This window comes from Astatotilapia calliptera, chromosome 7 (assembly GCF_900246225.1).
Source record: "Astatotilapia calliptera chromosome 7, fAstCal1.2, whole genome shotgun sequence".
Classification (NCBI taxonomy): Eukaryota; Metazoa; Chordata; class Actinopteri; order Cichliformes; family Cichlidae; genus Astatotilapia; species Astatotilapia calliptera.
This window is the reverse complement of record NC_039308.1, coordinates 44,254,037-44,274,828: the sequence shown is the minus strand read 5'-3', so window position 1 is coordinate 44,274,828 and position 20,792 is coordinate 44,254,037. Positions and strand designations below refer to the sequence as shown.

The 20,792-nt window shown below is 38.5% G+C and overlaps 1 protein-coding gene across 4 annotated transcripts in view; it reads left to right on the top strand.

Moving 5' to 3' along the window:
• Positions 1–15,408, top strand: part of tmtc3 (transmembrane O-mannosyltransferase targeting cadherins 3) — a 29,373-nt gene extending 13,965 nt beyond the window's left edge. For all 4 annotated transcript variants that reach the window (XM_026175007.1, XM_026175005.1, XM_026175006.1 and 1 more), the window contains exons 7-14: positions 2,147–2,399; positions 5,197–5,345; positions 5,555–5,675; positions 5,845–5,956; positions 10,643–10,746; positions 11,421–11,590; positions 11,830–12,056; positions 13,976–15,408. In XM_026175007.1, coding sequence (XP_026030792.1) covers positions 2,147–2,399; positions 5,197–5,345; positions 5,555–5,675; positions 5,845–5,956; positions 10,643–10,746; positions 11,421–11,590; positions 11,830–12,056; positions 13,976–14,874 — 2,035 coding nt within the window. In that variant the 3' untranslated portion in view covers positions 14,875–15,408. The remainder of the gene's footprint in view (positions 1–2,146; positions 2,400–5,196; positions 5,346–5,554; positions 5,676–5,844; positions 5,957–10,642; positions 10,747–11,420; positions 11,591–11,829; positions 12,057–13,975) is intronic.
• The last annotated feature ends 5,384 nt before the right edge of the window (positions 15,409–20,792 follow it).

Genomic DNA, 20,792 nt, shown 5'->3' with positions numbered 1-20,792 from the left:
ACTGGCTTATTTACTTTCATGTTACTCTGTAAAATCTTATGTAACGTACTGTCTCATAATTACCAATTAAAAATATAAGCCTAGAGGCTACGGCCCCTAATGAGGACACGTGACCTTTCTCTAAGTATTTAAGTATGAACACAAAGCTGACAGCATAAATCAAAGATGAAAACCAGAGACTTTAAGGAGACTTTAAAGCGATCTTTACGGTGATTCTACTGTAGAAACATGAACAGGTAGAAATAGAGGCTGCAGCCTGACTGGTCATTAGTTTGTTACTCGTTGAAGTTCAGCAGCGATTGGCTTCACCGCAAATGCCAGCTCGCCTTATCACGGTGCTGGGCTGGGGTCAGCATTTACTCAGCTTTAACATCACTCTGGGCTCTTGGCTAATGTAGCATTAGCATGCTGTGCTTGCAGAGAGCTAAAGTTGTGTTAACAGTATAATGCAATAAAAATAAAAGTAATGTCCATATCCACACTGTAAACTGCGCCACTATTTTCCTTCTCCAACACTGGAGAAATCAACCGATCGCAACGAGAGTGCAAGAACCGATAAGCGGAATCGATAGAAAGGCAGACTAACAATTCCAAGCAATTGAACTTCCCATCCCAACCTATCATCTAGTATCATATTGAACAGTAGAAAAATGCTATACAAGAATCAATCCATTTACCTTTAACTGATTTTCAGCATTAACATGTGTTTCCTCCACCCTGCCATTAGTATGCTTCACTGTTGAACTTGGGGACTGCATCCTAATCTGAACAACAGCCTTTTTGTGGTACTTAATTGTATTACATGAATGTGCTGCGTAAAGTTGTTTAAACTTTAGCTGATGTACCTTAAATGTAACACACAGAACTATTAGTCATCATTGGAAGGTTTTTAACTATTTTTAAACACAATTTACAATAGGTCCTTTGTAATGTAGCTGAGAAGTTTCATGGTAAATCTCTTTAAAACACAGAGCCAGATGAATGACAGATATTTAATGCCCAAATTCCTATAATATGGAGCTATTGTTGGGATATTCTAAGAGGTTAGAACACCATAAAAATGCCAGATTAGTAATAATTCAACTAGATTATGCATTTATTGAGCCTAAACTGTCTTGGAATTGTCTGCACAGGATTGAGCCTAATGCCATTTGACAGGAAAGATAAGATCCAGTTCCTAGAGGGCCTAATCCTCTAGTTATAATCCTCAAGCTGTCTCCGATTGTCTGAGACGATTTCTGTGTTCAAGCCATAACAATACCACACCTTTAGATTATAAAATCCCCAGCTGTGATTATTTTGGACTGAAACGCCTCTGTAAAGCAAGTTTGGGCAATGTGCTTTGCCCAAACAGTTCAGATACAAAACACTCCTGCGGTTCCTATTGTAGCGTCTTTACTGGCAGCTGCATAGATAAACCCAGAGACCATCTTGTTATGAGATCACACCACCAGTAGCGACTGTTCATCATATTGGTAATTTGAACTATAAACACTTTGAGATTCCTTTAGAGCAAGGGTGTCAAACTCATTTTCACAGAGGGCCACATCAACATAATGGTTGGCCTCGAAGGGCCAGAGTAACACTATGAATGTAACAAAATACAATGTAATTTAAAATATACGAAATCACCCTTGTTTATATTCTTAGATAACCGTTTCTGTATTAAATTCTGTATGCATTGAAGTCAAGGGGGGCAGGACTATGGCACAACCAGCGTACGACAGAAGTGTAGTGATTTATGTAGATTTGTGTTGTGTCCTGGAAGAATTTCATTTGTCAGATAGAAAACACTTAAACTTAGATACAATACAAATACACTACAGTATAATATTGTATTGCACACTATTATATACACTCCCACATTTCATGACATCTATGGTTTTCCTTATTTTTTTCACCCTCCACATTTATTATATACTTTATTTCAAGAAGAATATAATGTGATCCACAGCATCTGATATCAAAAATAAAATATAAATTCTGAATCATTTTTCTTTACTTGTTTTGCAGTAATTTGATCCTTCCAATCAGATAGAATAAAGCATTCATGATTTAAGAATTTCATGATAACACCAAGGAAAGGGAAAGTGGATAATATGTAATGTTTATCATCTCCTTCTCTCCCTATGTAATGTTCTTGCAGATTTGATAACCCTGCAGCAGTCAGCACTACACCCACCAGACAACTGACTTTCAACTACCTACTTCCTGTAAATGCATGGCTCCTGCTGAATCCCTCAGAGCTCTGTTGTGACTGGACTATGGGCACAATCCCCCTGGTGGAATCACTTGTAGATCTCCGTAACCTGGCTACACTAGTATTTTACATTTTTCTAGGACTGCTTGCTTATCACAGTCTGCGATACAGACACGGTTCTGCCAAGACAGTCATCATGGTGAGAGAAAATGTGGTTAAATTGTGTGTGTGTGCGCGTGTGCGCGTGCATGTACATTTTTATTTTTTTCACAAAAATAAACCAGACAGTTAGGCAGTTCTGAAAACTAAAGTATTACCTCTGCTTGGTCAGGTTGTAATCAGTTTGATGCATCATCTCCACATCCAGTGTGGGCATATGAGCCCCAGACTTAAATATACCCACCGTCCTGTTTCACTGTGGGTTTGATATATTGCATTTTATTCTGTTTTGTTAGTCTCCTTACATTAACTCTTCTGCTACTGCCACAAATCTAAAACTTGTAATTATTTATATTATTTCTAGCCACCCACTGTGAAATATTAATGTCTTGTCCAACCCCAAGTGTTTGGCCCTTTTTTTTTTCTCCTGAGACCACTGCTAAAAGCCGTCTTTTGACAGTACTTCTGCTGATTGGATTTTGGCCTTCATTATTTTTTGTATCTGTGATAAGAGAGCTTTTCTGTTTCCCAGTAAACAAAGCTTAAGGTATTCGTCTTCTGGTGGTGTGGCCTTGACCAGTGACAGGCTTTTATTTGTTGCTGAAAAGCAGAAGCCCTTTGACATATAAAACTTTAATAGAACACATAACACAAATATATCTATGTTTTCCTTCATTTTGTTGAAAAATAGTGAAATGGCAATTGGATTTGAATGGAATTGGAAATGTATAGGATCATAAATGTCTCCTTTTCACATCTTCTGTTTTTAAACATTCCCAAATCCTTATTTCTAGCTTTACATCAAAATAACACACAACAAAATAATAGATTTTCAGTACTGTAAGACTTTTGAACAGCACTCTTTATAACCATTGTTCTTAAGTATTTAGGAAAGTTTGGAGGTCAGTAAAAAGAAAAATCAAATGTATTACTAGTGAGACATATGACCAACAAAATGTGGTTTCCTTTCTTGGGAAACATAGCAAGGTTCTTGAAGTATTTGCACAATATTGACTTCAATTCAATTCAGTTTTAGTTATATAGCAACAGTTGCCTCAAAGTGCTTTATATTGTACAGTATTCATTGTACTCAACTCAAAATACAACAGTATTTTGAGTTGAGTATCTGTAATAGCCTAAGCATATGATCTGCATTGGCCAAAATAGTTTTTAGGTTTTTTTGTTCTTTTTTTTGGGGGGGGGGGGGTTGTTTTTTTGTTTTAATAGCATCTGTCTGCTTGTGGGGAAAAGAATAACATGCTGACTTGAATTACTTTCTACTACATTCTAACTGTAGGCCCTTTATCCCCCTCTGTAGTGCCCTGGGTTCACATTGCATACAGTTTGCATAGCTTAATGGGATGTAAACAGATTCTAAGTACTAGAACTCATTTTTGTGTGTGTGTGTTTTTTTTGTTTGTTTGTTTTTTTTTAATGCAAAGTACCATAGAAGAGCCCTGACTTTAGAATAAAAAGCTAAAGTGGTTCCTTGTGTCCACTGGTCATATCCACTGCTTAGTAGACATTCCAGATAATGATACTTTATCCTGCTAAATTGGGTAGTGGCTCAACATACAACCTGATGCAATAGTTTACCATTATGTTTTGTGTGTGTGTGTGTGTGTGTGGGGGGGGGGGGGTTGTTGTTTGTTTTCTTTTAAGACAAATTTTATTACCACTCTTTGTGTATATTTAGCTTTTTTCGGCAAATGAAGTTGGCCAGCAGAAATGAGCAATGAAACACAAGTTCTTAGTTGAGCTTTGAAGGGATGAATGGGTGGTGAATGTTTACAGAGGTACATAGAAACAAATTAGCATGTGTTGTGCAATAGGTTCATTGTTCTCATGCTTAAAGGTCAGTAAACTTGCTCACAATATTGCTCTAAGCTTCAGCTTTAGAAAGGGGAACACAAGTCAGCACAAAACACTGAATTATGACCTTTTGCATTGTTTATTCTGGTTTGCTAAGAGCCTTTTGGAAAATGTTGCATAACAATATCACAACACATTAACATACTGCATCACTACAAGGTTGCCAGCTGTCTAACATGGAGCATGAGATATTAATAAATAGTTTTAGACAACCACTGTCCACTGAGGAGCCCCATTCTAGATTGTAGATGTGCTGCAGGAACTATCACAGAGTCAGTTTTTAGTGCTGAAGCCCGTCTTTATTTGGAATTCTGTTTGATATTTTGGAGATTGGTCAGTCCAGTAGTTTTGCATATTTGTAAGATGAAATCATAGACAAATTTTGTAGGCGTTTAGCTGATAGCAAAATTAAGGCTGAGTTCAAAGAGATGTAGTGTGGCATTGTGGCTAATGTGACATCAGTTTTACCTTTTAGGTGGGTTTTTTTGAGGGGGGAGGTGGTTTTGGGTTTTTTGTTTGTTTTGTTTTTGTTTTTTAAATTAATCCTTTTGTAGATAGACAGACAGTAAATGTCATTCCTATATCGTCATGTAGCAAGCTTTTAAAGAGTGCTTTAGGTGTTCACTGGTGAAGAACATGAAGCTAACCTGTTTGTCATACAAAGATGAGAAATCCTGCAAATTATTGTAAGTTTTACAAATTACAGATTTTAACCTAACCACCTGCTACCTACAAGTGAATGAAGTATTAATGAACTTCTGAGATTTAAACATCAAAAGAGCTGCCAAATTGAACACGTCAAAATCCAGTTTTCTTGTTTTTAGACACAGACTTTTTTTCCCCCTTAGGTCCGTCTCCATGATAATTTCTGAGTGTTCAAGTATTTCAAAAAAAGAGCTCTGAGCTTGTCATATGAACTGACATATTATTTCTTTCTTTTGTGCGTGTTTGTGTGTGTCCTGCAGGCCCTGTCTTTGATTGTCCTGCCTTTTATTCCAGCATCCAACCTCTTCTTCCCTGTGGGGTTTGTCGTAGCAGAGAGAGTACTTTATGTTCCCAGTATGGGGTTCTGTGTTCTTGTTGCACATGGATTCAAGATGATCTCACATAAAGGGTAGGTTCTTGTCCAAAATGACGTTTAAAAGAAGAATCCCTCAGAAGTGCAAAACTGTTTGTGAAATTATGAGTTTCTGTTTGTGGTTACACTTTTACCCTTTTTTGTTTTTTTGTTTTTTAATATTGGTGCAGATATTTAGGTTTTGTGAAGATTGTGAAAATGTATATTTAAAATTACATTGATCTGCTTAATAATGTCCTTTGTAGACAATTGAAGAAGATTTCCTGGTTGATGATTGGACTGCTGCTAACTACGTACACAGTGAAAACTTTTCATAGAAATTGGGACTGGGAGTCAGAATATACTCTCTTTACATCTGCCTTGAAGGTATGATGGAAATGCTGTTTTTGTGGTGGCAGAGTGTCATGTCAGTTTGCCAATGTCTGTAAACACCTTTGTGATTAAAAATTTTGAGTAAACCAGAATTAATCATCCACTCACAAAACTGACGAATGTTTATTATCGTTATGTCTCTTTTAATTTGTCATCTACTCAGGTTAACAAGAACAATGCCAAGTTGTGGAATAATGTTGGCCACGCTTTAGAAAATCAGAACAATTATGCAAAGGCTTTGCGGTATTTTCTCCAGGCTACTCGAGTCCAACCAGGTGAGACACTTTGATGTCATTCATAAATCATTGAAAAACGAAGGATGGTTTCATGGAAGTGATGAAAAATCCACTACAGTTTGCAAAATTCTTTCTTAAGAAGATCAACAAATAGTTGATCTTCTTACAAACTATTTGTTTTTTTTGGTGGAGGATACCAAATGAGGTTACAGTATTTTTCTTTGTGTTGAGAGTAACTGTTTTACTTGTTGTTCTACCTGTTCCAACAGGTATACAAAAACAGAAACACCGTATAATACAGTATAACTGCTTTAAACACTAATATTAAATGAAAAAGACCCAGAAGTGTAGACATTCAGCTTTAGTTTAGTGGGTTGAATAAAAAGATTGCATAAAAATGTGAGGAACTAAAGCATTTTTAAATACAATCTCTTCATTTCAGGGACTCAACTTAAGTAACTAAAAATAAAATTTCATTTCTAATGAAACTTCATTTCAAATACTTAGTTGGGTTTCCTCCATTTTAACGCCAGGTCTATACTGCAGCAGCTTTCAGTTGCTTTTTGTTTGTGTGCCTTTCTGTCCGAAGTTTAGTCTTCAACACGCGAAATACATGCTCGATTGGGTTAAGATCAAATGTCTGACTTGGCTATTCAAGAATATTCCACTTCTTTGCTTTAATAAACTCCTGGGTTGTTTTGGCTGTATCTTGTGAAATGCCTCCCAATTATTTAACTTCATTCAGCTCATTTTGGGCAGACAATAGGTCTCTAAATACTGCTCTAAAAATTGCTTTCTTTCTCAGGATGTACCAAGCTTTAAATTTTGTCACTCCTAATATTGTAGCAATTTCTCAGATGGGTTTTTCTGTTTTCAGAGCTTAAGGGTGGCTTGTTTCACCTGCATGGAGAGCTGCTCTGACCGCATGTTGTCGGTTCACAGCACAGTCTTTCAGATGGAAGCACCAGACCTCAGATCAGCTCCAGGCCTTTTATCTGCTTAATTGATAATGACAAAACAAAGGAATTGCCCACACCTGCCCATGAAATGGCCTCTGAGTCAACTGTCCAATTACTGTAGGTTCCTTTAAAAAGAGGGTTGCACATGTTAAAGAGCTGAAATTCCTAAACCCTTTGTCCAATTTGAATGTGGATACCCTCAAAGGAAAACTGTGTCCATGTCCACTATATAACTGTAATTAGAATATGTTTCAGTGAGAGAGAGAGATCCTATTCTTGCCATTAACCATGGTGAGCATGAAAATGTTTGTTGATTGAAAAAGAATCAAAGAAAAATCCCTTACATTGTTCAGCTGCTCTTTCTATTGTTTATGGTAGACTAAACCATCTATCAGTCTACATGAAGGAAATTAGCCTTTGTGCTCTAGCCCAGCGGTCCCCAACCCCCGGCCTTGGACCGGTACCGGTCCGTGAGTCGTTTGGTACCGGGCCGCAAGAGTTGAGGCTCAGGTGTGAAATGTATGGTTTTCAGGGTTTTTATTGGTTTTCGGCGTTATTTTGTTATCGTTTTTATCGTTTACTCGGTTTTCCTGGGTCTGTTCACGTGTGTTATGAATAAATCTTCTTTTTTTCGGTACCGGTACTAGTTTTATATTGTTGTATTTATCCGCAACACCTTAAAGGCCGGTCCGTGAAAATATTGTCGGGCATAAACCGGTTCGTGGCGCAAAAAAGGTTGGGGACCGCTGCTCTAGCCCATTAGTGCTCTACCCATGGTGTAGCCAAAAAGACCCATAACAGTCCTCAGGCCTATTTACTTTTCTGCCAGAAACCATGTTTTATGTCTGTCATGTAAATAACCTCAGTTTCACTGGTGGCTGGATACAACTGCAAGAAAGTAATTCTAGCTTGAGATGGTCAGAGGTTCTCATTGTACTTCTCATAACATTGTTCATTTTTCAATTTGTAGGAATAGTAAGCAAGTACAAGTCATTGTGCTTTTTGATTATCTTATTTCAGGGTATGATTTTTGCTAATTTTGTTTGTCATGTAGAAGTATTTGTAAGGTTTTTTGTTTTGTTTTTTCTTTCGTATTTAAAAATGCACACAGCAACTATTGTACAATAGTTGCACTTACACAAGATACCATTTTTCCTCTTCAAATTCAAACAGCAAATCAAGGAAGCTTATACAGTGTGTGAAATGCTTATTTGATTCCCTGCTGAGTTTTTCTCCCTTGCAAACAAATGAATAATCTAAAATTTTTATGGTAGTTTCATTTTATTGGAGAGCGACAGAATGTCAACTAAAAAACAAATCCAAAGGTGTCCGCATGTCACGGAGTAAAATAAGTACTTGATCTCTAAGCAAAATATGACTTAGTACCCTAGTATTTTTTTGTACGGTAAGATTGTTATTGGAGCACTTTTGCCTTTATTGGATTGTGGAGCAATGAAGGACAGGAAATTATTAAGAAAGAGAGAGGCCTCTCTAAATCCTTTGTTTGTTGGCTTCTGCTTGGCATCTCAAAGCTTCAGTTCCCTTGACAGATTTTCTATAGGATTAAAATCTGGATGTACTCCACTCCATGACCTTAATGTGCTTCTTCTTTAGCCACTCCTTTGTTGCCTTGGCAGTATGTTTTCGGTCATTGTAATGCTGGAAGAACCATCCAAGACCTTTCTTCAGTGTTCTGGCTGAGAAAAGGTTCTCATCCAAATTTTTACAGTATACGTTCCATCCATTGGCCCCTCAATGCAATAAGTTGTCAATACACTTGGCAGAAATACAGCCTCAAAGGTTAATGTTTCCACCTCTGTGCTTGATTGTGGGGATGGGGTTCTTTGGGTCATACTCAGCATTTCTCTTTTTTCAAACACAACTGATGATAAAGAGCTTGATTTTGATTTCATCTGACCACAGCACTTTCTCCCAAACCTTCTCTGAATCATTACGTGTTAAATGGCAAGGTTAAGACAGGCATATAGATCTGCCTTCTTGAATAGGGGGACACTTGTGGGCACTGCAAGATTTCAGTCCATTACAGCGTAGTGTGTTACCAGTGGTGTTCTTGGTGACTGTGGTCCCAAGCACCTAACAAGCACAGACAGCCAGGATGTAGTTTTGGGCTGATCTTCCACCTTTCATGTAATGTATTTTTTCTGGATTTTTAGCTGATATGTTGTCTCTCTATTAAAATGAAACTACCGTAAAATTTAGAGACTTCATTTCTTTGTGAGCAAACTTATAAATTCAGCAGGGGTTTAAATAATTATTTCCCCACTGTAGGTAATCACTGCTTACATTATTGCTTGACTCTTCCAAAAACTCTTAACAGCTATGTCACGTGGTAAGCCAGTAATGTGACTTCAGATTGCATTGATAGTGTATCATAAACTGTTTGAACTACTGGTTCCAACCTTTTTCATTTAAGTTTTAGTAAAGTAGGAACTTGTTTTAACAAAGGATATTGTGCATTGCTCAAAAGACCTAAGCTGTCTGTTAATGCATTTGCTTGTTTTCCTATAGTCAGGGGAACAAAAACAATCAATGGGAAATTGTAAAATTAGATTAAAAATAAAGGGGGACAGACGACAATAGACTAAAGCATGGCAAAGATTCAAAGAAAAAACACAGAATATTGAGAAATTAAATGTAGGCTCCATCAAATGGGCTGCAAATTCACATGTTAACACGGTGTTTTTGTGTAATGAAGTTAACTCAATGATTTAATTCAGCAGCAGTTTAGAAGAAATGAAAAGGGTCACTGTTGGAAGATTAAATGCTTACATAGTAACACTCTTGGCTAAAAATATGACCAAAAAATCCCCTGGACAGCTAGTTCAGTTGAAAGTCCAACAAGCTTTTTTTTTTTTTTTAACTTCTCTTGACACATACAGTAGTTAATAGGCAGTCAGTTGTTATGAGTCCATTCATTTTACTCTAAGATCTCATGACTGCAGTCAAACAGGCCAAAAGTATAATCCTACTATCTAAAGCAGGGGTGTCAAACTCAAATACACAGTGGGCCAAGATTCAAAACTGGAACAAAGTCGCGGGCTAACGTTAATATTTATTGAAAAAAAAATCTTCCTCCAGATATAAGAATGAATCTTTTCTTATGGACTCAAATAAGTTTTGAATATGAATATGGAACAAGCAAAGCTTAATACTAAACAATATATATATTAGCTGTATAATACCAGTAGGCCAGCTCTAATAGTAATTTGGTATGGCTTCGCGGGCCAAATGTAATTAGGCTGCAGGCCAAATTTAGTTTGACACCTATGATCTAAAGTGTATCATTTCGATATCTTGGGCATCTGTCTGTGTTTTTGTTTTTTTTTTCATTTGTGCTTAATGCCTTAGTTTAGAGGAAGCCTACCATAAACTGAGATATCCACAGCTTTGCCGGTTCATCACCCACAAGTGTTTCCCCAAGATTAGCAATGTAAACACATTTTCCCAGCGAGGATTTCCTGCTCTGCTAATCAAGCATCAGTTCTGGCTTTACAAACTGACCTCTTTTAAAGTTTAATTTTTCTTACGTCTTCCTAGAAGGATTAAATAAGCTCCTCAAAATAATGTTGCTTGTTTTGTCTTACACTATTGATGGTATAGTTGAAAATCATTTATATTTTCTAGTCATGTTTAGCATTAGTTGGTATTTAATATAGTCATGTTTAGTAAATGTGTTAAAACACACATAAACAGATGGAGTAGGATTTTGTTTTCTCACTGCTCTTTCTCATTCTTGTTGCTGCAGATGATATTGGTGCTCACATGAATGTTGGAAGAACCTACAAGAATTTGAATAAGTCCAAAGAGGCAGAAGAGGCTTACTTGGTTGCCAAATCCCTCATGCCGCAGGTATTTAATCATTTGCTTTTTTTGTTTTTTTCTGCTTCCTTTTATGCAATTGTTACTCATTCCTGGCTGTAAGGTTCATTGTAGTCACTGTTTACCACCTGATGGTGGCAGATCATGCAGCATACAACAGCCTTTCAGTCATATCATGGAAAACTTTAATTATATATAACGAACGTGGGCATGATGTTGATGAATTATAGTTATTTTGCTTATTTAATTACAATGTTAGGATCAACACTTACAGGATTATTCCTGGCTCAGATATGGGGTTTCTGGGGTGACTATACCTTACATGGCAGAAACATTAAGTAAATATCCTTGTTATTTTAACTCCACTTTCAGTAAATAAGTAAACAACAATTAACAAAACTGGTTGAAAAAGCAAAAATAACTTTCTTATAATGCAAACTTTTACTGGGGGTACCAAGTTCTTCTATTCAGGAAAACAACCTTCCCAGGATAAAAGCAATGATAGTGATAAGAGGTATAGTTGCAAGTTGCATTACCCAGAAAGGCCTGAGCCAAAAAACAAGGACTAGAAATCTGCATTAAAATCTAATCTCTCATAACAGACTGTAATATGATGATTTTTTTCCACTCCCTTCAAATTCTCTACTTTATTTGATGTTACACAAGCTTTGATTCTAATGAAATGTTGTTTGTCCACACATTAGGTTATTCCTGGTAAGAAGTATGCGACGCGTGTTGCCCCAAACCATCTCAATGTTTACATAAACCTAGCAAATCTGATCCGGGCCAATGATTCGCGGCTGGAGGAGGCTGATCAGCTCTACCGGCAAGCAATAAGCATGAGACCAGACTTCAAACAAGCTTACATCAGCAGGCAAGTTTTGTTTTGATTTTTTTTAAACTCTTTATCTGACAGATAAAGAGTTAAAATGGCACACATATTCTTTAATAAATGAATAAAATCTTGATCTTAAATGTATTACTGTCAAAGATTTGTACTGAGACATTCCCCTTATCTCAAATTTTGTTGGTCAAGTAATGTAGTAATGTGTTAGTGTTTTTTGCATTATCACCTCTATATGTATTTATTTATTTGTTTTCTTTTTGACTCAGAGGGGAACTGCTTCTCAAGATGAACAAGCTTACAGAAGCCCGGGATGCCTATCTCAGAGCCTTGGAGCTTGATCGCACCAATGCTGACCTGTGGTATAACCTGGCCATCGTCTACATTGAGATGAAAGACCCATCTGAAGCCCTGAAGAACTTCAACCATGCTCTGGAGCTCAACCCACGCCACAAGCTGGCACTCTTTAACTCAGCACTTCTCATGCAGGAGTCTGGTGAGTGTAATGAAGATATAAATAATTTAAGCATGATTGTTCCTCATAAGAGGAATGAGGAGAGCCTTACTTGTCACTTGTTAAAGGAAATAACCTTGTATTACCTTTAGGGTGTAACCAGATGCTTATTTTGAAGCGCACACTGCATGTACTGACAGATGTTCTTAGCCAAGTTTCTGTTCATTCATCCTTCATCAGCTCAGTGATAAAAGTGTTTACTAGTTTCTCCACCCCTGTATTTTTTATTTTTTTTAAACACAGATGGCAAAACCATAATATCAGTTGTAATGACTCAGCATGGGAAAAGAAACACAACTCACAATAATTTCTATTGAGAGCTCCATTAGGTTTTCTTAGTGTACAGGTGATTAGCTGACCTGCTGGTCATATTAACTTTATACTAGACAGACACTGTGTACTGGTCATAAACACTGTTATTTACTTTAAATCCATCAGCGAACAGCAAACTAACCTGTTTATCCTGCACCAACTTGCAGAGTATTTCCATTCAACCGTTAAATAACACAGTTGATCTACCTTTGTTTGTTTTGCAGCAGATTTCACAATATCACAAAAAAAACAATGTCACATGTACGACCCAGAATCTGATTTTAAAACATGAGGACTTGCGCTTTAAATTTCCATTTTATCAAATCTAACTTCTCTTCTTCCTCTCTTCTCCTGTCTTTGTACATCATTACTTCCCACCTCTGTTTTTAAATGACCCACCAAACTGCTGCTGGAACATTGCTGCCGCAGGTCAATCAAGAACGCCTTACTGATTGTAAGGGGCTAAACATATCAAGTACAGCACTTTTTAAAAAAAATATATATATATTTCGTGCAAAATTATTTGAAAAACATTAGCAATTACTTTATTAGTTAAGTTCATCAGAGCACGTTTCCACTTTCCTTTTGTTTCACCTTGTCAAACAGTTTGTATTTCGGGGAATTCTTGGTTCAACAGGTCTGGCAATAATCGGCCTGGCTCTAGCAAATGAAATCGAATTCAGCTTTTCAAAAAATGGATGCAGTATGATTAGTTGAGATAATCTTTTTTTTTCCTGAATAAATTCGATTGTCATTTTAAAAAAATTCCATTTTGTTTTTACTCAGAGTATCTTTGTCTAATATTAAGATTAGTTTTATGCAAATGTGCAAAAAGAACAAAAGATCCAGAAGGAGGCAAATATTCATTTTCCCTGTGTAAGAGTTGCGAGTTGGTAGGAGCCTATCCCAGCTACCATGGATAAATGGATGCAAGGATGGACAGATGGATAGCTCTGTATACGATCCATTGTCAGTTCTGACACCAAGACCAATAAGTCCACAATCTTTTCTACCGTAGATAAATAGACATGCATTGTAAGACAAATTAATTTCAATAAAGGTTAGCTTAACAGTGTGCTGTTGTAAAATAGACTGTCCTAGCATCCAGTACAGTCTCTCATAAATTCTACAGTCTGATTTTTAAATAAGCTGAAAACCCATGCACATATTAACTCTCACAAACCTCCATCCCTCAGGTTTTTGAATTGTGGATTCCATACTAATATATCAATATTAGCAAATATTTGGGGGAGAAAAGTCAATTAATCCACATTTCAATACATGAAAAACCTTGGTTCAATCACTGGTGGTGCTGACTATCCACTCAGTGCCCTTAAGTGATTGTGGAAAAGAGACATAACAAAATCACAAAACCTCAAACTGTAAAAAAAGATTGCAGTAAACATGATTTACAAAGTTTGTTTCCAATGGATTTTGTCACATTTAGCCATTATTGTTTTAAACTTTTTCATACCAGCTAAGGGTAAACAAAATCTTGCACAATGCACATAAAAGCACCTTTTGTGGTTGAATATCAACGTTTGATTACCCAAATTCACCCTGTGCTTTGTGTCTGTTTCCTGTGACAGGTGAGCCCAAGTTCTGGCCTGAGGCCAACCGTCGATTCCTCACCTATGTGGAGGAGGAGCCTGACGATGCCAATGGCTATTTCAATCTTGGCATGCTGGCCATGGATGCAAATGAAAATGCAGCAGCTGAGCGGTGGATGCGCAAAGCCATTGGTCTGCAGGCTGGTTTCCGCAGTGCTCTGTTTAACCTAGCTTTGCTCTACTCTCAATCAAAACGTGAAGTCGACGCATTACCTGTGTTGGATGAGTTGCTACACCACCATCCAGAGCACATCAAGGGCCTAATCCTTAAGGGTGACATCCTCATGAATCACAAGAAGGACACCCGTGGTGCTAAGGCCTGTTTTGAGCGTATTTTACGCATGGACCCCACCAATGTCCAAGGGAAGCACAACTTGTGCGTGGTCTACTTTGAGGAGCGCGACCTGCCACGGGCCGAGCGATGCCTGGAGGAAACGCTGGACCTGGCACCAAATGAGGAGTATGTGCGTCGCCACTTGAGTATTGTACGTAGTAAAATGGCTGCCATGAGTGCAGCAGGCCGACCACTGTCTTCAGCTACCACTGAAGGAGCAACCACGGAGGGGGTAGCTGCATCATCCAAGGAGGAAGTGCTGCAGAGTGTTAAGGAGGGCACGGAAGAGGCTGCTGCGGGTGGAGAGGAAGGGAGGGGTGTTGATGCAGTTGGAAAGGAGGTTGGGGATGAGAAGAATGAGCGGAAATCCTCTACAGAAAGTGTCAGAGGTGTGGGTGTGGACCAATCAAAATCTTTAGATAATAGCCAGTCTGACAAGCGGACTAAGGGTAAGTCCACGAAGGACATTAAAGATATAGAGAAAAAAAGAGCAGCTGCCTTGAAGAGACTAGAGGAGATTGAGCGCATATTGAGTGGTGATTGACATTGTTGCCATTTTTAGCTGGACTACTTTTCCGGAGCTCTTTAATGCTCCAACTAAGACTTCTCCCCTTTAGCGATGTGTAATCATAATCAATTATCACTTTATTTCTTTGATTTATCTGCTTTCACAGGCCACTCAGTATTGTCTGCTGGTTTAACATTAATTATTTAAGGGAAATTTTGATCTGCACATGAAATTCACAACATTAACAGTAAAATTAAGCACAAAGCAAACTTGGGATGATCTATTTAAAGCTTATGTAGATGCCTATGTGTGCATATGTGCTTTATCTGAATGGGATCACATATCATAGATCGGTAGTAGTTTGTTTTTTCATTTGTAATCATTGTTTATCACTGGATTTTTTTTTTTTTGTCTCACCAAGATGTGAGTCATTGCGCTATTGTTTTTAAAAACAGAATGATTGTATCGTGGACAATTAAGGGAAGTGACATGTTTGGCAGATTTCCTCAAAGCAGGATTATATCTGCAGAGTTTGCCCCCTCAAAATAAAACATACAGTGAACAAAATGACTCCATACTACATTGACATCAATCTACATATGTGTATTCCATTGCAGCAACATTTGTTAATCTTTATTGATCTCACTCAGTACTTCCTGCTACTGCAGTCTTTACCTCAAAATTTCATTGTGAACCTATCTAAAGATATTTATCTTATTCCTTTTGTCACATTACCCATCCCTCCCCCTAACATCTCTACAGCTGGCTCCTATGCTTCAGACACCATGGCCCCATTAGAGATGTTTTGGATGTCTTGGGGTTTTTTGTTTTGTTTTGTTTTTTTTGCTTTTTCCCCCTCCGTCTTTCCCAGTAAACTCCCATAGACATTGCTTTGACATTGGCGAGACCCATTTTATATGACCGTCAACAGTGACGCACGGTCATCCTCAGCGTCATGCGTTCTTCATTTGCCAAAGGTCCTTTCACATCAGAAGAAAGGGGGAGGGGGGGATTTTCAGAGCACATTTGAAAATCCATCCAAAAATGGATCTCCCGACACACTTCTCTGCAGTCATGATTTTTATTTTTTTGTTTTATCTTGCTGGGACTGAAACATTGAGGTATTCAACATTTTCAAATTTTGATAATAGACCTTGTATTTGGAGGGGGGCGGGGGTTGTTTTTCCAGTATTTACAGCTATGTGATCAGTCGGATCAAAAATGCCCCGAAGTATCAACAATAAAACTACACTTGATCTGCTGGTGAACATGCGCACATAGTTTTTAGTTTGTTTGTTTCTTTTTGTTTTTTTTAAAGTGCACAGATTTCTCCCTCTTGTGTCCTTGGCTCTTTTTATTTTTATTTTTATTTTTTGTCATTACACCACTATAAAACCCTGTGGCTGATTGGCTACTGTTCAAGAGGTCTGATGCTTAAATCAGTAATGGTGAGGAAGTGACAAGCTTGAATACTACCTGGTACAGCAAATTGTTACTGTCACAGCCATCTACAGAAGCCATGATAGTCATGAAGAGCAGCCTATTGACTACATGTGGTTTCCTCTTCACAGTGCCGTAATTTGTTTCAGCAAATTGTTTTGCTTGGTACTTTTTTTTTTTTTTTTAAATTTCAAATAGGAGATCTGATTACTGTAGATTAGGAGTATTGTAGTGGTACTACAAAATCTTGCTATGCATTGCGTGACCCTATGTACATACATTTACAGGATATTGTATCCAGTGTTATTTATTATTTTGGTATGCGCTAGATGTTTTTGTTTACCACTGGTAATTGTTTCATTTCAAGGTGCGTTATTTAGTCTCTGCAAATTTGTGTGTATCGTCACATGTTTGTTTTTTAAAGTCCTGTATTTCAGTAGAGTTCATGTCAGTGTTAAACATGTACGAAATCATTCAACTGGCTGTCCAGTTAAACAAGTACAGTTTGGAACAAGGATGCATCCAGTTTGCCACGACTTCTGTTTCGCCTCATTTTGAGTAAATTTTTGTAAGATTTTTTTTTTTTTTTTTTTTTGGTGTTTTTTTTATTTTATTTTATCTGTTGGTGGTGGGGGTGTCGGTTATTAAATAAAACTAGCTGAAAACTCTGTGCCTGTTCTTCTGTGTGTGTTACTAACGTACAGTAAATGTTCTTGAAATGGATTGATCCTACTGATTTGCTGCAGAAAATTTCAGTCTTTGAAAAAGGAAGCTATTGCTAGAGGTGCCTTAAACCTGTTTCTTCTAATGGGGGGGGGGGGGGGGGGGGAGTCCTGTGGTTGCAAAAAGGTTCAAGGTTGTGTAGAAGTCTAAAGTAAACAAAAATTACAAAATTTAAAGAGTAATTTATTTTTTCCCCACTGCTGTTGAATTTAACTGCAGGGTGACATGCAAGGAGATGTTTTGATCGGTCTCATAACATTTCACCACAACAGTATGAAGCAAAAGTCAATTAGTCTGACCTGGGGTTGAAAAAAACAAATTTTGTACAGTGTAGGAATAAAACATCACATGACAACAAAGCAAGAATTCTTCAACACTTTGAACTGTGCCAGGGCCAAATCTGTCAGCCTGAGAGGAACAGAGTGTAACTGTCAGTAGCTGCCAGTCAAAATGTGCCTTTCATTCAGTGTGATGTACTGTTGGCCCCAAAGCCTTGTGCTGTCCAAATATACCGGCTGTGGGTTTTGAGATTATCTTGTCAAAAGATACGTGAAAAACTCTGAGATTTTTTTTTTTTCACAAGAACTTTTCTTTTCAACCATAAAAACTGACTGCAAAGTCATATGCATTCAGGTTTTCATAATGTCACAGAAAGTGACCTTAGTGAAGGTTACAAATGATCGTCTTATGGCCTCTTACGGTGGATTCACTGTCCTGCTAGACCTCAGTGCAGTGTTTGATACTGTCGATCATAATATCCTTTAAGAGTGATTTATATCTGTGTTTCCCAACCACTGTGGCGTGGCACATAGGTGTGCTGTGAGAAATGACCAGGTGTGCCATGGAAGATTATCTGGTTCCACCTGATTAGTACTCTAAGCAATCGGCGTGAGTAACGGGTAAAGCAATTACATTCTCCTCCACTAGAGGGCACACTGAAGTTAATTATGGAGTTCCACAGGGTTCAGTGCTAGGACCAGTTTTGTTTATGCTTCACTTAGGCAGTATCATCGGAAGGTATAGTATACATTTTCACTGCTATGCAGATGACACAACTTTATCTATCCATGAAGCCAGATAACACGCACCAATTAGTTAAAATGCAGGAATGTCTTTCCTATTTCAGTAGCGGCCAGGCGAGATACTCTACAGCAGAGAACAGGAGCAGCGAGCATGTCATTCGTTCTGTCTTCCTTCTCTCACCCCAACCGGTTGCAGCAGATGGCCTGTTAAAGGGGAGTTTTTTTCCTTCCCACTGTTGCCAAAGTACTTGCTCATAGGAGGTCATATGATTGTTTTTCTCTAAGCATTATTCTAGGAATCACAAAGGATTAGAAAAATGTGTGCTTTATTGTCAGATTTCCAATCCATATTATACCTACAAGTCAAACATTTCCACTGTTAGGGATAGTTTTTCTTTATTTCTCACACATTCACTTAAAACAAAACAAACAAGCAAAATAAACATTTCTATTTCATATATTTTGCACGCAGTGTTGGGAAGGTTACTTTTAAAATGTATTCCATTACAGAATACAGAATACATGCCCCAAAATGTATTCTGTAACGTATTCCGTTATGTTACTCAATGAGAGTAACGTATTCTGAATACTTTGTATTACTTAATATATTATCATGCTGTTTACAACTACGTGAATGTACTATTGCTGTGTGATTTATTACTATTACTGAAGGTCCACGACTCCGAACCGTAGTAAAGGGACCTCTGACTAATACGACGGGGTCCCTGTCGGCGCGTAGCCGAAAAATAGCTTTACTTTGTTGTGTGGGTCAACTCTTCTTGCGAGAGACAGAGAGAGGCGTCGAAAGGCTGCTCCAACGGAACTTGTTGTTTTCGGAGGAAAACACGAGCACAGTGTACAGTCGAGTCTTAATAGCTTACTTACAACTGGGCTCGTCAGGCACTCTTCTTGGCTGCAGTGGTTATTATTATATTTACATGCTTCCAGCTCCCGTTTTTGCTCGATGACAACTCGTACCTTTCCACTCCCCTTTTTCTCCCTCCTCGCGCTCACAGACCCGTAACGTGTATGGCAGTCCATTCTCCCTGCAGCACGGACTACACTGCCCATGATGCTACATTCTTTAGAGCTATGCTTGTAGCATTCTGCCTGTTAGCTTAGCACAACAACAACAACAACGAAAAGGCGCTCTCTCACCCAGGAAACACACAGTCGCAGAGAGAGAGAGCATCGCCCTGTAACCATGGCAACCGTAACGCTGCCGCCTGGAACAAAGAATGTAGCTGTCAAACAAAACCCAAACAGTCCTGACCCGCGACAATACTAAACAGGAAAGTACCGCAGTGTAATCCATTTATTTCAACAAAGTAACTGTATTCTGAATACCACCTTTTTAAACGGTAACTGTAACGGAATACAGTTACTCATATTTTGTATTTTAAATACATAACGGCGGTACATGTATTCCGTTACTCCCCAACACTGTTTGCACGGCGTGAACGTGTTAGCGCCGTGCAGCCCCACACACGGGGGCCATGGGCACGTTGTGTGCACTACCATCCAAAAACTAGAGGGGGAGGTATTCTGCACATGGCACATGCACAGACAGTGACTGAAAAATCTTCATCATGGGATACTACTAAAACAACACAGGGATCTTCAGAAGAGTTCCTCTCATAGCTGTTACATGACTGTGTAAACTGATTGATGCCACCATGATGAGAGTACACACAAACAACACACATAATTTGACTTTAATTGCCCACAAAACTGTCAACAGGAAGTGCAACGAAGAAAGTCTTCCAGTTGCTCCCAAACAGTACAACGGACACACAAAGGCTAAGAAAATGTTGCACAGATGAAATAACATGATGTTCAGTTTATTTATTTATTTATTTATTTATTTATTTGGCTCTTTTGTCATCAGAATTGTTGTCTAAAGGCAAAGAAAGATGCCCAACGGATTTACTTTACCAAACTGACCATCCCAGCCTTGCCGTAATGGTCCATTTGATTCACCTTTTATTGTTTATTTTATTTTCACTTACTGAATACGGGACAGACTTGACTGGGGGAAAGAAGGGGAGAAAGAAAGAGGGAAAGAGAAACAGCTGAGAAGAGGGACGGGGGAGAAGGGCAAAAACCAAAAACCAACAGAATGAGCAGAAAAATTAAAAAAATTAAAAAAATACATATATCAATCACCTGGGTCACCTGCTGAGAAAGAAAAAAGAAAACAAGCAGAAGAGAACAAGAGTAATAGAATAAACAACATCACAATGATATATGGGAATATGACAGTAAATACTAAATATTAAACATTATTGTGCAGCACATAAGATCAACAGAACACAGTGTGCTTTGAGGTAGGAGCCAAAAAGGGTGTAGTTTGTGGGTGTGATCACCCGTGTGTACACCTGTGAGCATGGACGTGCTTGTTTTTTTGTTTTTTTAAAAGGTTCCTTCATGTAATGATCTGCTAGAGGGTGTGGGGGGGCCACAGCCCCGTCCTCCAGGGTATGAAGCAGGTATGGAGGAGATCAAAACTCCAGACATCCAGAGGCCCCCAGAACACAAGAGACCAAGGAAGACCAACAGAGGGGCAGCTGCGCCACTGTCCCGGAAAGAGCTGAGGAGAGTCCCAGATGAGGGCTCACTCAGCAGCCGCGGAGCAGAAGCCAGGGGGAGTTGCAGTGACGCGCCCGTGAGCTCTGCCGGCAGCCAGCCGTGCCTGAGTGACCGAGCCCCAGGCCGAGAGGCCGGGGGCACCCCACCTCCGAAGTGGCCCGAGCGAGCCCCAGGCTCCAG